At 29.2% G+C, this 17,981-nt stretch overlaps 1 protein-coding gene across 2 annotated transcripts in view; it reads right to left on the reverse strand.

Moving 5' to 3' along the window:
* LOC108724654 (otoferlin) overlaps positions 1-17,981 on the reverse strand; it is a 43,393-nt gene that overhangs the window by 15,399 nt on the left and 10,013 nt on the right. For both annotated transcript variants that reach the window (XM_018451126.1, XM_018451118.1), the window contains exons 3-9: positions 16,037-16,225; positions 13,626-13,900; positions 7,887-8,148; positions 5,023-5,199; positions 4,125-4,187; positions 3,668-3,752; positions 154-497 (exon numbers count right to left, since the gene is read on the reverse strand). In XM_018451126.1, coding sequence (XP_018306628.1) covers positions 154-497; positions 3,668-3,752; positions 4,125-4,187; positions 5,023-5,199; positions 7,887-8,148; positions 13,626-13,900; positions 16,037-16,225 — 1,395 coding nt within the window. The remainder of the gene's footprint in view (positions 1-153; positions 498-3,667; positions 3,753-4,124; positions 4,188-5,022; positions 5,200-7,886; positions 8,149-13,625; positions 13,901-16,036; positions 16,226-17,981) is intronic.

The raw sequence follows: 17,981 nt of genomic DNA on the forward strand, positions 1-17,981 counted from the left end.
TTGGTGTGTATTTTAATAAATCTTTATACAACCTCAAATTATATCGTGAAATAGTAAGATCATTAAGATAAAAAATGCAGCGATAATTATCGCAAGATATTTTTAAATAATTTTATGTAATCGAGATTACTCAAGTAAGAATATATCGCTTACGCTGAGCCCAGCAAAGGACACTTGAACGTATGGATCCACCAGATCCTTCACTTCCCCCGTAAAAGCCTTCTTCACGTTCGCCATAATGCTGCTGTTCATTTTTGGCAAACCGTCAGCTCTGTAAACCTTCACCACGAATTTCGCACGTTGTCTCTCGATTGGCACACCGTCCGGTAATAAGAGGTTGCCTTCGATGTCGTCCTCGTCTTTTTCACTTTTCGGGGGAATTTTCACGGTATCACCTTTGCCGATAACGCTTATGTCACATTTCAGATAGCCTTTCGGTCCACCGGCAACGTCATCCGGATCGGTGAGGAGGGCCCATTTGTGATAGAATTGATGATCTAAGGATAAAATTGATGTTGATCCATGATACGCGATGATTTATCAAAAGAAAGGATGAATTTACAATTAATTTGAGGAGAGTTTACCCTCAAGAGCGGCATAAGGCACAATGTTATTTCGAGACAAAAGATTTAATAAAAGAATTTGACATTTTGTATTTTTAGAAAAGAAAGCATTTTTAAATATACGAATATATACAAAGGTATGTTTGCATGGGAAAATAATAGTGTCAGAATAGGATAAAATATATTATATTAAATAAGTTATATTAAAAATATAACTTTGATATAAATAGCTTTCTCACATTGTTGTCACCTTTATTTTATATTATGCTTTTACGTCCGTTTTTCTGGGTAAACACTCTAGTTTTTAATTTACAACTCATAATTAAACAGTTACTGAGAAATGGATAAAGAGAATAAGCTAAGAATTGGAAAGATAGATTTGCAAAAAGCAACCAGTAAGCTTTGTTATTTTAGAGCATGAAACAGATGCAAAAATTGCAATCTTTATTTCTGTATTTTCTGTATTTGTGGATTTATATTTCTCTCGAGATTTAAATTGAGAATCCGGAGTAATATAAACAATTCCTATCCTATACATCTAAACATTCACTTTTATTATCTCTTTTAAAAATGCTCGACAGATTTATCCCAAAACCACGTGCCTCTCACCCACGCATTAATAATTACAACTGTATTCGAAACACGTAGATGAATAAAGGTATCAATTAAAAGTGACATGTGATGATAGATTGTTTTACGTTTTATCGAATGTGCGCAATCATCGCTTGTGATGCATTAATTCAAAGCATTCGTTTTCTTCTATAAATAAACCAAAAATATCTGATAATAACATCGGATGTCGCGCATGTATTATGCAACCTTAAACAGCGTACAATTACATTATAATGGTAATCGATATTCTCGAGACCTTTAGCCTCTTAATATGTTATTAGTTTATTTAAGTTTAGTAGAGCATCGATTACAATATCAAAATAACCTCTATATAGTTATAAGTAATGTAACCTCTATATAGTTATAAGTAAAATAAAAGGAAAATATGGGTTGTGATAAATATGGGTTTATCGAATATATTTTTAGTTATTGAATTTGCTTATTGAAAAAGGACGTACTAACAATATTTTTAAAGTGTTAAAGAGAAGCATTATTAATATTTAAAAATAAAATATTTCACGAATTAAACTATACTTAATTACACAAAATTTTATATAAAACAATTAATAAACTTTATTGTTAATTAAAATATCTAATATTAAAAATTATATGAAATGGATGATATTTAATGAAATCTTTAGAAAAGATTATTTTTAAACTTATAGTCTATTTAATCAAAAGAATATGTGTAACTTTGAAAAGCGTATCCTAACAATGAGTAAATTTAGAAACGCATTTATGATTGTCAGCTGAATAGCATTTTCAAGGCGGACATCACAAGCGACTTTTTGTCAATACGAAGAAGTCAAACCGAAAAGAATCGATGTGAGTTGGAGCGGAAGTCCATTCACGAGCGATTTATCTTCATGCGATCGTACGGGTGACCGTAAAATTTTTACCTGTGCCATACAATACTTTAGTGTGTGCGAGATCGCGTGGTTCAGGATTAACTTGGGTACACATTTACGATATGTACATGCGTTAGAACATCCATATACGTGGAAGTGAAAAGCCTAGCATGCGGATTCGCGATAAAAATAGGGCATTTGTTTTCGCTACGAACGTCGAATGTAACAAATGATGATTGATATTTTTTTTCCGGTAATCCGCAGTTTTTCCTAACAATTCTCTTCGATAAATTGATCCCACGATATAACTCTGCTAGATTTCAATGCTACAAAGTACGTACCAAAATGTTGTATTATGCTAATTGACACATGAGACTAAATCTTTTTCCATTGTGGAAGATTACAATATGTTCTATTTTAAATATATTGTTCTATTTGCAAATGGGTGTGCCTGCTAATTACGCATAAGAATTTTCTTTCTGCATAAAAATGTTCTAGCTTTAAAAGTAACTGCAACAGGATATGCTAAAAGCGATATATACACGTTCATCAACAATTTAAATTGGTTCCTCATTTGCAAACTATTTTGCATATAATAATTGAAACGTACAATATAGTTTTGAAGTATAAATAAAAATTCACATTGTGAAAAACAGAGAGATAAAACACCAACGTTACTAACATGTATGTGTTGATTACTACTGACACAAAGTAAAGTACGCAAATTGCTACTATAAAAATGAGATTAAACACATATTTGTGCAAAGTTAATTAATACTTTTAAGCAACATACATTGTCAACAATCTGTTTATTGATTAAATTCAACAAAGAAGAACAAAATTCGGTTTTTTTATCTTAAGCATGCGATTATCTATAGTCACGAAGCGTGAAGTTTAGTACTTTCAAGGATCTTTCAGATCATCTTAAATAGAATCGCGAGGCGATTAAGAAAATTAACAAAATTGAGATTAATGGGATTTTCGCATTAGAAGATAGTATAATGCGTTATAACAAATATATGCTTCTTCAAATTTTTCAAGTTATAGCGCAAAAGAACATTTTCCTTGCAAACATGGGGCTCTTCGGAATTCGCAGATAGAGTGCAGAGGATGATGTAATAAAGACTTTATTTCGAAAACATTTTCCGATAAAATGAAGTTCACTTGCCAGGATCGCATACCGAGTCTCATACCAGGTGTACTATTTGAAAATTTAATCCGCGCGTGACAATAAATTTTAAACGTAGTCTTAAATATCCGGTCTGATATTTAAAGCAACGAAAATGTTTGTTGCAATCAAAATCGCATTGCGTATTTTAGATACTAGTAAAGAATATAGGCATTCGAGACACAACTGATTAGTTCACATTTTGATATTTGTCCATTTTATACTTTCAAAGCTTCTTATTTAGATAATTCACATTTCAAATGATATTCTTTATCATTTAAATTCTGGCAACACTAATGATACATATTAATATTTTGCATATTCAGTGTAATATTTAATGTACTGTATCTATTGTACGAGAACTATAATATTTCGTTCCGTATGGTTTAACGTAAGATTTTTTTCGGAGAAGGAAGTTTCTCCGATTACACCGAGCATTAGACTCGTCTGGTCTCTGGACAATGTGAAACCTGTACCTGGTTGCGCCCATACCGTCGCGATGTCTAATTTAAAGCTGCCCAGCGTTAGATTAGCGCGCAAGAGATTCCGCGATTGCTGCACCTGCATATTATTAAAAGATGTGCTGTTTGAGCTTCTTTCTCATCCTCTCTCATTTGCATTCTTATCTTGATCGTCAAGCGTTTGATCTGTCGTCTAATATTCGTTCGTCGATTATAATTCCCAAACGGAATTTAAATGTTCTTTCCTTAAGCCCAAAGTTTCAAATAATCGATTTCCGATATTTATCTATATACCCATTGAATGTAATGGCGAGCGACAAAGATGTAATGGAGCGAAATTATTCACTATTATTCAGCGCGCATTTATCGCGCGACTAACTGCGTATTCCAAATGTACTAAATATATCAGTGGGCAAATTAATTAAATCTCCTGAATTCTAAAGCATAAATTAATACATGCGGATAAACTCACCGATAGCGTAATAATTTTATCGAAGAGCATGACAGGCGGCATGTGGAAATCGAAGACAAAATACTGAAAATATAAAGAGAGAAAATAATTAGTAGAAGCAAAAAAATTCGTTAATACATAAATAATAATAATAATAATAATATTTCTTCGGAAATAATCTCGTTTTTCCGAAACAATTACAATTTTTAATAATTCGAAAGAAAGCTACGAAAAAAGCAAAGGCTCTGTAAAAAATATCATTTATCTCATTTTATTAATAGTTTTGTACCCAAATTCATGTCATATAAATCTAATAATTAAACAGTATGATCTGTATGCAGAATGTACTTTTATTGATAAATGCTGGTTTTTATATCTTTTAAATTATCTTTTAAGTATAATATATACCGTAAATATGGGTGATTTGGGACAGCATGTATTTTTGTTAAATTTATAGTCATGGATGGATTCCACGAGTGAATTTAACAAAAATACATGCTGTCCCAAGTCATCTACACTTGTCTCAAGTCACCCACATTTACGGTATGATATGAACAACATGTATATCATATAATAGTATATGTAACAATATGCTAAATTGCGCAAAATTGTTATAATGTTATGTAATTATGTTCTGGATATGGGTTTATCACTGGTATTCATAGGCTACGTTTACACCGTGCATTTAGGCCTATACAATAGATATGCTTGTTTATCTTATATAATAAACAAAGACACCTATCGTATAGGAACTAAGTGCACGGTGTAAACGTAGCCATTGTCTGTTCTTATTTTAAAACCGTCTTAAGATACTAATACGGTTCTTGTGATCATCTCATGATATCTTAAGACTGTACTTAAGACGATCATAAATATAAGATTCGATTATTATGAATATTGGCTTATATCTACTTCTTACTTCGTTATAATAAGGACAATTTGTGGACTCCTTGACGCTTGTATATTTACGTTGATCTCCGATTTGTACGCAGACTACTGGATCCATATTGAGACCGGCAAGTTGTCGCGCTTCTATGATAGTAACGCACACTTGATAATCTTGAGCTTTTAACGCGCTCTGCCAGGTATCGCTCGTCTATGAAACGAGAAAAATTCACGTTGATTTAACTCGATTTAAATAGCTTGAATTACGAGGCAGAATATGAAACGGCACGTGTCGTTGAATTCTAAGAAGGAAGTGTTGCTTATATACAATATAATGCTTCCTGTAATCTAATGAAGAGAAAAGAAATATGCCCTTATCACTTTTCAACTATTTTTAAAGATTATCTTATATAGTGATTCAACATTTAAAATTATTTAATCAGAGAGCAATATCGAATAACACGTTTTGAACGTAATAATAAATCCAAAAAATTCAGTCGACCATCAGAGAAGTTTACATTGACAGATCGAATTTAAGAAAAATCTTCTGCACAAAAAAGCTTTTACGGTGTATTCTTTCTATGTAACTCAAACTGAAGTCATATATTGTTCATTGTAAAGGGAATTCTATTATTTCGTTTCTCTCAAGAAACATCAAAAGTTTCGAATAAAATTTCAGTAACCGTATATTTAAAACGGTTAGAATTTAACTTTTTTCTTTTTGAGAAAAATGAAGCATTCTTTAGTAGAGCTCTGGATAATAACAAGAATAGTACTTTCCTTTGATCTTAGCAGATGTTGACAACTACATTTTCTTAGCTCCACTTGCTCTCTTCTTTTTTCGACTGCTACCTTTGATCTATACATTATGATTTTATGAGAGTACGCAGAATAAATTTATCAACCTAATTTTTTATTTTTTGAAACAATGATTTTTAAATTCGATGACTCAGTCGTATTCTTCCCTCGGTCTGAGTATTACATCAATAATCGATTTTGCATTAAACACGGTGTAAATATGTAATATTTGATCTACGCTAAAATTATTATAAATGTAACATGTAATCTTAATATACAGTACCGGCTAAAAGTATTTATATATATATATCATCTTTAAATTTTTTTAGAATAATTTGGTTTAAAGTGCATTAATTTTATTACAACATATTTTGATGGTAAGTATAATTTACTAGACAAGTGATTTTTCATCAATAATGAAAATAATAATACAATGAAAAGTGAATTTTATTTAAAAATTAATTATTTAAAATTAATAAAACAACTAAATTAATTTTATTTGAAATTTCAAAAATAAGTTAAATTGAATAATAAATAAAACAATAGAACAAGACTACTGAGATGCAGCGCAATAAACAGAGCGCAAAAATTAAAAATTAAATAACAAACTTTGAATTACCATAACAAGTCTAAATGCTAATAATATTGTGAAATACTAAACTAATCACTAAAATCAGTTTGTAATTATAAAATAATAGAAATATAAGAATGCGATTTTATGGAAATCAATAGGGGTTTCGAAAATCATGGCGTATAATCTTATCAAACTTCATACATGTATCAAAGTAAAATATTTCTAGAGATAACTTTCACTTCACGTAAAATAATTACATGCACATGCAAAATGTTAATACGTATATTTTCTGAAATACGACATGCATAAATGGCTACGATACCGAAACTGCTTTTTGCAAAAAAAAAAAATATAAATAATTTTTTATAAAAATTTCGCTCGCCCTTCTCTCGTAATTTAAATTTGCCCTTTTAGGATCGATCGACCTCAATCTCATTGAAAGATAATTGCGTTGTCATTTACGGATAATTGCTGCGTCAGTATTATCGTAAAATGCTTAATACAATTTGCCGTGACGTTTTGAAATTACTTTATTTTGCGAGAAACTGCTTCTTCTAAAAACATCCATTTGGCAATATTATTATCAGAAGCAAAAAATAAAAAATAAATAACATTCTTATCGCAATATCTTAAGGTTCAAATAAATAAAGATATAACGTTAAATAATACAGGAAGGTCACCGATACCAACATATCACTTTGTTTTTAGACAATATTTCTTAAACAAAAGGTAAAAATACAACTTCAAAGACATAAATACAAACTAAAAAGTGTCTTCTATCAGATAATATAAGCAGTTTTTATAATACTGTTTGCAATTTTGCAATAATTAAGTTTTTTGTAAGTTATGCAAAAATTAACATCTGGCAAAATGGGTTCCAAAACTGACATAGTAGGCAATAATGCCAACATTCCTATTCTATAAATAAAGATATATCCTATTCTGTAAAGAAAACTAATTTATGAAACTATAAACATTTAAAATGACGTAATATTATCAATAATACAGTCATTATTATTTTATTATTTTAATTACGCAATTTGCAAAAGAACATCGTAAGAATTTTCTTCTCGGATTCATAGAATTTATTTTTAGCTGATTTAATATATAAATAAACCACAAATATATGAATTATGAGTTTGTACTTCTTTGATTAGCTAAACAGATCATGTTTTTATTAGTATTAATAAGGTGCAAAGGTTAGTTTCTAAGAAATAAGAAGATGTCGCTTTAGGAGACCTATGTCAGTATCGGTGACCTACCTCTAATATAAAAATATAATATAGAAAAAAGATATTAAATGAGAAATTTGTAATAAATAAAAAATGAAGTAAATGTGGTGAATACAAAACTTTTATTGGACATAATAATTATTCTTAAATTTTTGTGTCTTTAATATGCTATTATGTAAGATATTATTCGGTCTACAATAATAAATAAATTAAATTTTATATATTTAGTATTCTTATTAACATATGTAGCGTGCCATAAATCATTAATCATTGATATTAGAGATATTGTACAACCTTGGGCTTGGATCTCTTGGCCGGTTTTACAACTATCGCCTCCTGTTCAGGGTTGGCGCTTAGCTGACTGTCGTTATCGGACGCATTTGTTTCGAGGGATGTCATAGAGTTCGTTCGCGAAGGCTCATTTGAAGTTGGACAGCTGGAGTCCCGTCTATCAAGGAGTTCTCTCGTTTCCGAGTTGCTGTCACAGGATCGAGTACGTGGGGGTCTCTGCTTTCCCAATTTCAGCAGGGATCGCACGCTTTTCAAAGTGGTACTCCTAAAGGAAATGGATCCATGAAGGAACCCAATATATAAATATATCAGAAAATAAACACTTTTCTGAAGACCAATTCTTGTATAATCGATACTGTGAGAAACGTCTCTAAAGGCAAAATGTTTTTTAAAAATCAATTATATATTGTGCGACTTGAGATTGAAATATATAATATTGTGTAATTCGAATATATAATTTCAAATAATATTAATAATAAATATGATTCTTCATTTTACTCTTCATATTCTTTTGCAACATTTTATTGTTTAATATTGCAAGCAAAAAGAGAGATAGAGGAGAGAGAGGTAAAATTATTAAACATTTTTTAAAATGTATTGCCTGGTATTAAGTATTTAAGTATTAACTAACATTAGTAGAAACAAACTTATTTTTGGTTTTATTTCTTTGTATTATTCTTCGCAACGTAAACGTAAATTTTCTTTTTTCCAGGTAACTCGGAAAGTGGCTTTCTAGCACCTTATATCGGTTTCTGTCGGGCTTCTTGCCGTTGCACACCGAGAACTTCGGTGATCCCGACCCAATGACGTCACTCACTTTAAGCCGCAATAACCGTAAACACATACAACGGCGGATTAAAAATACCTGATATTACAAAACGCTCAAATTAAATTTCAAATCTCCTAATCTGTAACCTAATTCTGACAAAATGAACAAGATTTCGAAATAAAGATAAGTTTTTAATTTTTACATATTAAATAACTTAAAACAAAGCGATTATAGATAAATGCATGGATGTTTAAAAACTTTAAACAATGCTTACATTTGAAAATTACATTTTATATTTTATTTATCTCATTAATTAACATTTTATAAAGTTATTAAAAGCTTGAAGAAGTACAGTTTCAAAAACTCAAACAAAATTGCAATCTCAACGAGTCAGGGGATTGTAATTTTGTTTGAGTTTTTGAAACTTTACTTTTTCAAGCTTTTAATAATTTTATAAAATGTTAATTAATGAGATAAATAAAATATAAAATGTAACTTGCAAATTCTCTCTTTTCTATAATTTATCGGTGGAAACATTTGTTGTACTACTAGTTGAAACGGGAATGAAATTGACGAGGGATTCGGGTCCCATGATATGTCGCATCCGTGTGCTATTTCGATCCTCGTCGATTATAACGAGGGGAAACTCGTGGGCGGTTTTGCGAACGAGGATATGTCATGGGCATGTTATTACGCGTATGGATGATCATGAGTTACGTTCGATTACGTCCTCGCGTTGAGTGGCAGTGACAGGAATTGCCATGGTGTTCCCAAGAGAATTTAATCCTCTTGCGAGACATAAAAAATAGCTTTCTTTATAACGCATACGAATAAGATCCTAGATAATACCTACATGGAGTAGTATAAACCACAGTCCTTTTCACTCTGAGAAGGTAAAAGAAAATAGAAAAATACGAGATTTAAAAAGATCAAAAAAATTTTGTAGCAAAAAGTTATTTGTTACGAAATTGCTTGAAGTTTTGATGACATATCTATTTAAAAATATTAAAACTTTGTAATATTATTTAATTTAATTTTCTCTCTCTCTCTCTCTCTGTTGTTTAAAAAGTTTTTCAAATGTTATGTTGTCGATATCATCGAACGTGCGCATCCTCGCTTCTCTCAGAATATCAAAAAAGGAACTTTTTGATTATCTGCTCACAATTAATACTTATAATTAGTTTTGTAACATTTATATATTAATTCTGCTTAAATTCAATGCCTTATAATTTACATATTGACAGATTAACTTTTATAATTTTAAATGCAAAGTAATTTTACAATTTATTTAAGATACTTATAAAAGTGAAAAAAATAAAAAGGATTATTATAATAATATTCTCTGTATATCATATATAACAATATTAACATCTGTGCATCATATATAACAATACTAATATCTGTGGTCAGTATTTTATATTTCTTGTCTTATATCAATAAATTATCCATTTCATATTTTACATATCGCCCAGGGTATACAAAAATAATATTATGTATCTCGCGTTTGTCTCCTTTGACCTTTCTATCGCAAAAAGGTTCGCCTAGATCGTCGTGATAACGAACTTTAACACATAACCAACATTATCGACACTGTCGAACGCTCTATCGCTCTTATTGAGCAATCTTTTTACGTTTCGGTGACACTGACGATGATACGTAATAACACATAATGCTTAATAATGTCGAGAGCTGCCGGTTTATTATTAATTAAAGTAGTTGTAGAAAATCCATAAAAAAAAATTGCGTACATGAATCCCTTTAATTAACAACTCATTTAAAATTTATTACAATTTTGAAATTTTTAATGGAAATTTAAGTGAACTAAAAAATAAATACAACTTGAGGAACATGAGAGTGAAAAATAAATTTTAACGAAACATTAATCGGATACAAAATTTTTGAAAAAGTAAACGTGATATAAGCAAACTTTCTGAAAATACATTAAATTTTTTAATAATTTTAATCATTTGAATAAAAAAAAATTAGATGCAATTTATACATCTCGACGTACATATAGGGTATTTTAGGATCGTGGGACAAAGAATGGTAATCTCGTTTAAAAAAATCAACTTTTATTAAAAAAATTGTGTCCTTCGACGTATTTTTAAGCAATTATGTATTTTATGTTGGATCAGCACCTTCGTAAGGTACCTAATCGATTGCACGGCAACACTGAGCGTAACGCGCCTTACAATACTAATCCATGTTTTATTTTTTGTTTTCGTAGAAATAAAATCAAAGACTCAGTATTGTCAGTCATCACGTGTGACCGGACCCGTAGCTTTTTAAAAATGCGTCGGAGAACACAGATTCCTTAATTAATTCTTTTGAGGATCCGTCATCCCCTGAAGAGTTTGTCCCGTAAGTTTTGAAACACTTTCTATATTTTTAGAAATAATGTAATAAAATATATTTATATATATTTTATTAGAAATTATATTTATTAGAAATAATGTAATAAAAGAAAAATAATTGTATCGATAACGTATCAATTATTTTGCAGAAGTGATTAAAAGTATCTGAATATAAATTTCTGCTAAATAGATGTTTTCCGTTTTTTTGCAATTCCGAATTCAAATGAAATAGGAAATAGTAAAATGCAACTTTTATGCTTTTGCTGATATATGAAAGTAAACGTTAACGAAGATACACATCACGGTAGATATCTCGTGAAAATGAACATGAGATGCGAAGCTCCTGAATAACACGTCATGTAGTTTATTTTCGTGCTGTTCTAAGCTCAAATTAAATGAAAAACTGCGTTTAAAAAGTATGTTTCAAGATAGAGATTTCATGTTTCACAATATATTTATCTATATATCTAATGTAAAGTAATTATGATTTTCACATTCATATAATAATTCTTTATTCTTTACATTCTTAAGCGTGTGAAAATACGTGGTAATATTAATTTTCAATTATTATTTTATTATAAATGATTGTAGTTACTTAACGCAGTTAACGATTAGTTCCTCTTTTAATTTTTATATGTAAAATCAGCAGTAATAGAAACTTAAAGTATAATTGCAATTACTTGCATGGTACTTTGTATATAAATACGTGATTTAAATAATAATTTTAAAAAGAAACAACAATCCATATTTCAATTTGCAATTATTGTGCATAAATTCTATGTTGAATATCGCTATTCATATAATTAAACTGTGACATAATTAAACGTGACAAAGATGCAGCAATAAAATTAGGAATTTTAATAGACAATCGTGACTAAATATACGTAGTATTACAACACTGTGCATTATGAAAAACAATTTTTTAAATAGATTTTGTACATTTTTATGAATAAAAAACTATGAAATTTTACACGTATATATGTGTATTTCTCGTTGGTTTAGTATTATTTGTTGTTCATTCAATATTTAACTTCGTTTCTTTAAATAGAGTTTGTAACATAAATGTAATACATATATGTTCAATATATATATGAATAATTTTAACATATATAGTTTGTGTTGGCTCCCTGGGCGATGTACTCTCGTGTAATATTGTATATCTCGATGTAATTTTAATATAGGAATGATGCAACTGTATCTCGTAATTATATTTGTATTTCCAACACAATTTGCTTAAAAGAAATAAGATGATTATGAAATAGATGAGAGGTTGTGGAATACCACGATATCTTATACCGTTTGTGCTGCATTCTGGGAGTAACCGTCAAAATTACTTCTTTATAATCTGCTTAAACATTATAATTAACATGACTACTGTTTATTAGTGTTGTCGTAAGAGCTGCATTTTAGTTTTACAGAGTAATATTATAATTATGTTTAGATAGAAGTTAATGTATACACTAATTTATATACAAAACTAATTTACAAAGAAAAACTGAAAAAGGAAAAAAGATGGAATAGTAATAATTTTGAGAAATATGCTTATATTAATTTTATAATTTCGGTCTAGCTTGGAGGTTGAATGTAGCTTTTATATAATATATATGATTAAACTTTTCGTAACAAAGTGTGCAATGCGTTCACTTGGTGCGAGACACTACCGTGTCTCTTGATATATGTATATTAATTCTACGATTGTATATTAGGTACTACTACGTTATACTGGAGCAAAAAATTATATGAAGCATGACAATTTATTGTGTCTAAATAATAAATTGATCACAAAATAAATTGATCAATTTCAGACGAGTCATTGTGACTATATGCGCAAAAAACAACGTTATCACAACATTAATAATCGCCTTGATGACATTATTACGGTATGCAAATGCTGCAAGATGGATTTAGATTACATCAGCGAAGGTAATTTTATGAATAAAGAATGTACATGACTTATTTGCATATTTTGAAAGTGGTAAGAGCTTAATTTGAACGAGAAACGTTATAAGTTTTAATAAGATACGAACGAAATTAAATAATATACGACTTCGTAAACTTTAACAAGTCACATCTATATTTACAAATTTATATTTAAGTGAGTTGTAGGGTAATATATATATTTTTTGATTTTTTATGAATTTCTTTAAGAATAACAAAATTCTTAAAAAATTTCAATATTTTTTCAGTTGTGTTGTAGATATATTTTATATTGCATAAATAAAAAATTATTAAATAATAAATTAATTAATAATAATTTATTAATTAAAAATTTTATATTAAATGATAATAACAATACAAAAATATCATATACATAAAAGATTTGAAAATGTTTATTAATTCTTAAAGAATTGAACTCGGAAATACGATTTGGAAAACTGATATTTCTGGAACAAAACTGTAAAATGCAAGAAATTAAAAATAAAATTATCAAATTAATAAATATTTCATTTTAACTTTATGTTTTTACCAATAAAAATAATACTTTTTAATAACTTTATTATATTAATTTATGATTGTTTTTATGTATATCAAGATCTCCTTTTTAATTAAATTTTTTAATTACATATTGTAGTAATGCATACATATTATTTTGTTTAAAGAACAATCGATGTCACTCACCGTTTTCGAGTGTCGGGTGACTTTTCGCCAGTTGACATTGAGGTGCCCCTTGGTAAGAAGCCTTTTTTCGATGTTTTCTCGGGAGTATGCCAAGAGCCTCTTCTTTTCCCACTGGTCGAACTACTATTGGCTTGCTCGAGACTCCTCTCGAGGTTCGCGATATTCTGTTCGATGTCGATCAACATTTGTTGTTCGTCCTCCATTATTTCCGAGACCGCGTATGAGCTGCAGCTTCCGTCCGGGCGATTGTATCGAATTTCGAAGCACACCACCGCCTACATAAATGTGAACAGTACCGCATTAGGGGGCTCAATCGATAAAAGTTAAGAAAATTGGTACGCTTAACGAAAATAAGAAATATCGTGCACGAACTTTGTTCTTTATGCCATGCAAGCTCGCCATAGCGACGACAACTAGAGTAATGTTACAATAAATTAGAGCAACCTAAGAGGAAAGTGCATACGTCTAAAAATATTTAGCGACTTCCGATATCACCAGGACCATTTGAAAAACGTGACCTAACACGCAAAAAACAGATTTATTCGCTAGTAATTCAGAAAATAGAGAAACTGTATATGATGGAACGAATATTTTCAATATTTTTTTTATTTGTGAAAAACGATTGTGATAATGTTTACAAAAATAACAAAAAAAAATTTAGTTACGAATATTTTATTGTAATACTATTTCATGATTTTATAAAGATAAAGTTTTAAAACTTGTATGCATCATAAATGTGGAATATCGAAATTTGTATTGAATTGTAAATTTTTGTTCGCTTACTGTAATAAAATACATTATTTTATTCTAGCCAATAGCATTCAAATTTATATTAAAACATCTTTGAGATGATTCAAGAAAATTTAATCTTTATTTAAATTATTTAAGGCCTGCTAAAAGATTGTTCGTAAATTTTGTCCTTCTATTTTGATGTACTTTCTATGATAATAGTTAAAATTGATATAATATAATTCAAAGATTTACAAAAAGAAGTTAATATATCTTACTTAAATTGTAGAAAGAATTATAGGAAGAACACAATTCACACTCCTTAGAGGCGATGAAAAGTTAGCATACAAAGGATTACAATGTGTATATCTTACTGAGAGGCGTTTCCAATCATGGATATATTTAAACGCTTGAGAGGTATAGATTTACGAGATATAGAAACTTTTGTATTTAATTACAATGATTGTCCAGCTAACGTATCACAATGAAAAAGTATGGAGATGTAAAATAGAAAGTAATTGTAACTTTATATTAACAATGCCTAGTTAGTAACAATTCATTCGTTTTGAATTTACGATGACATTTTCGCCTCCACAACTTTCTGAATAATTACGTGCAACAATAATACTCGTTAAATGTTACTCATAAATGAGTTTGAAAAGCAATTAATACAAAATTTCGCGTTTTTCAGTAATTACGATGAAAATGCTATTTTGCAAAAATTCTTATGTATTAACAAATTTTATTGTCGGTTGAAAATTATAATCATTAGTGATATACGTTATAATAACTTTTCCGAGTTTTTTAATGAATTAATATTAATATGAAAATATGGAGGAAGATCGAGAGCTAAGGCAGAATTTAAAATTTTTAAATTAAAAGATTGCAAAATGAGTCAAATTTATCAAACTTTTGCGCAGTTATTTTGTAGGATTATAATTTTATATGCGTAATATATTTATTTATCCTTTTAAGAGAAAAAATTATGGTTACAGAGGAAGAGAAATGCACTTAGAATACATGCTTACCGAGATACACCACTGACACTGACAATGAATGCGTCTGTTTGTTATATGGTACAAAGGTCAGTCACGTACATAAGTACTTTTCATGCGGAAATGTTCCCGACGCGAAAAACAATTAATATAGTTTCTTGGAGGCAAGAAGTAAAATTTAAATTGCTATCTCGACTAAATTAGGTTTTCTGTTACCTTAACATGTGAAATATACGCGGGAGCCTTTAAAAGGGGTTTTTTCTTAGTTTTTCTTTGCTTCTCAGCATTTGAATTGTAAATGATTCGCATTTTAATTTTTCTCTTTCACACAAGAACGTAGCCTAGTCCTAAATCACTTAACAATGATGTCAACTTTGTTATTTTAAACAAGCATTTATTGTAAATCCATCTTCGAAGCTACTTGCCATATTTAGCAAATTCTTAAAAAGAATTGACAATGTAATATTTAAATATATGTATATTAAAATATATGTTACATTAAAATTATTATCGAACTGAAAATATCAAAAACCCGAGAAAAAATACGTTTATAAATTTTATTAAAAATATAGTATTTTGCAGGTAATAACGAACATGCGATATTTGAGTCGTGCAACAATTATGTATCTCGTGAAACGTATATCGTGGCGATTATTCAGTTATATTCTCTTCGATATTGAAACGTACCGAAAGCGGTTTGTTATTGAGGTCAACCAGGGAATCCGAGACCAGGATCCTCCCTTCGCGCACCACTGTTTGCAACACCAGTCCGTATCTCGCTGCAACTTTTTCGTTTCTCAGGACTCCGCGCGATACAACTGCCAGTTGCAGCACTTCTGCCTCGTCCACTGGTCTTCCTAAATTCCACGTAAAACTCTGAAAACGGAGAATTAATTATTCAGAATGCACGTTTTGTCATATTTTACACAATAAAAAAATCAATATAAATTAAAAGACTGTAAAATTAATAGAAAGCATAGTGACTTTGTTCTATGAAATTAAATTTTTTACATTCAAACCAGAAATGAATGGAAACTTTAAATTTTTTATTTATTTCTTTTTACAATTCTTTTTCACTGATCAGATAACTCTTTTTAAAACCATAAAGTAAAATAAGATTAAAGATAAAAAAAGGACTTTAATATATCTTGATGTCATCTTAAAAAAAGATATTGACAAAAAGCTCTGTTATCATAATTTTGAACAACAGAAAGTTTAATATAACTATATATAATAAAATATTTTATACTTTTTTTCAGAGAATTTTATGTTTTATTTTAATATAAATTGAAAAAGAGGAATATTAGAACAAGGTTTAATTATACGTTTAAATTGGTCCTATCTTTAAAAAATCTATGTTTTTGTAAAATGGGGCTATTAACTCTTTTTTAATTTTTTCGCAGCATGTAGAAAGATTCTTTAAATGAGAATATTGAAGAAAAATATTATTCTTTTCTTGATATTCTCGTAAATTGATTATACGTTGTTATAAGCGAGGCGATTCATATCGCTATCGTGAGTCTGCACGCATTCGACTCGCATGCATATAAAGAAGAAACGTATGAAAAAACCATGGCACAAGATTGGATACACATATAAATAAAAATGTAAGATCGATAAATTGTGCACAAATGCCTTTGAGAAAACCACGCGATACTTAAGAAAGAGCTGATATTGAGAAAGCTCTTAAGCAAAGACCTACAACGCGATAAAAAACAATTTATTATTTATACTTGAGAAACTCTTTTCTTTCTTCGTGAGTTTTAATAAAGTTACGTTCATTATCGTACAGTTGTTTCAATTTCATTTTTGCCATCTCTTCTGGGAAGAAACAGATGAATTAAACAGAATCGATAGGGTTTAAAAATAGTCGGTAGAGATCAAATTACGAATTCCTTAGAAAATCAGAGAAATATCTCAACGTAATATCTTGTGAAATATTAAAAAATTACTTTATCGCTACTAAATTCCTGATTCGAGAATGCTTTCATTTTTTAGAAAGCAAAAATCAGAATTTAATAAAAAAAATAATACTTTTCTTTGTGTTACACGCGTTTGTCAATATAGTTATATGCTACACGCTAACAATAGAAACGGAAAAACGCAAAAAATGTCGAACTATTTCATGGATTCAAAGAATAGGAATTTAATTTCACAGAATTCTTCTCACACCTATTTTTCACAGAAAGTCATTCGTGTTTTGCACTTGATATATCTAGAAGATTGATAAATTTGAGAAAGGAATTTTTTTTCTTTGAAAATCTTTTTTACGGGGTAAATTTTTAATCGTTCAAATCTGAATTAGCATTCTTTACAATTTTTTCTCTCATTTCTTTCACGGACTTATTTTAATTTTCATAAAGATGGAAACAAGAGGATTTCTTTTTTTATGTAAAACGGAAAAAATATTATTAATATTCTTTTCCTGTTTCGCTGCAATATTAACTATTTAATAATTTACATTTCATTCATTAGAAGAGTATATGAAAGTTTAAAAACTAATCTCAGAAATCAATATAGAGTATTCTATGTCGGAGGCACGAATTTCTTGCACAATTCATTTCAATTTGCATATGTTTTATCAAAATCTCACTAATCTTATGAAAACAGATTGAGGTGCTTAATTATGTTG

The sequence above is a fragment of the Mycetomoellerius zeteki genome, unplaced genomic scaffold, assembly GCF_001594055.1.
Source record: "Mycetomoellerius zeteki isolate Tzet28-1 unplaced genomic scaffold, Tzet1.0 scaffold106, whole genome shotgun sequence".
NCBI classification, from domain to species: Eukaryota; Metazoa; Arthropoda; class Insecta; order Hymenoptera; family Formicidae; genus Mycetomoellerius; species Mycetomoellerius zeteki.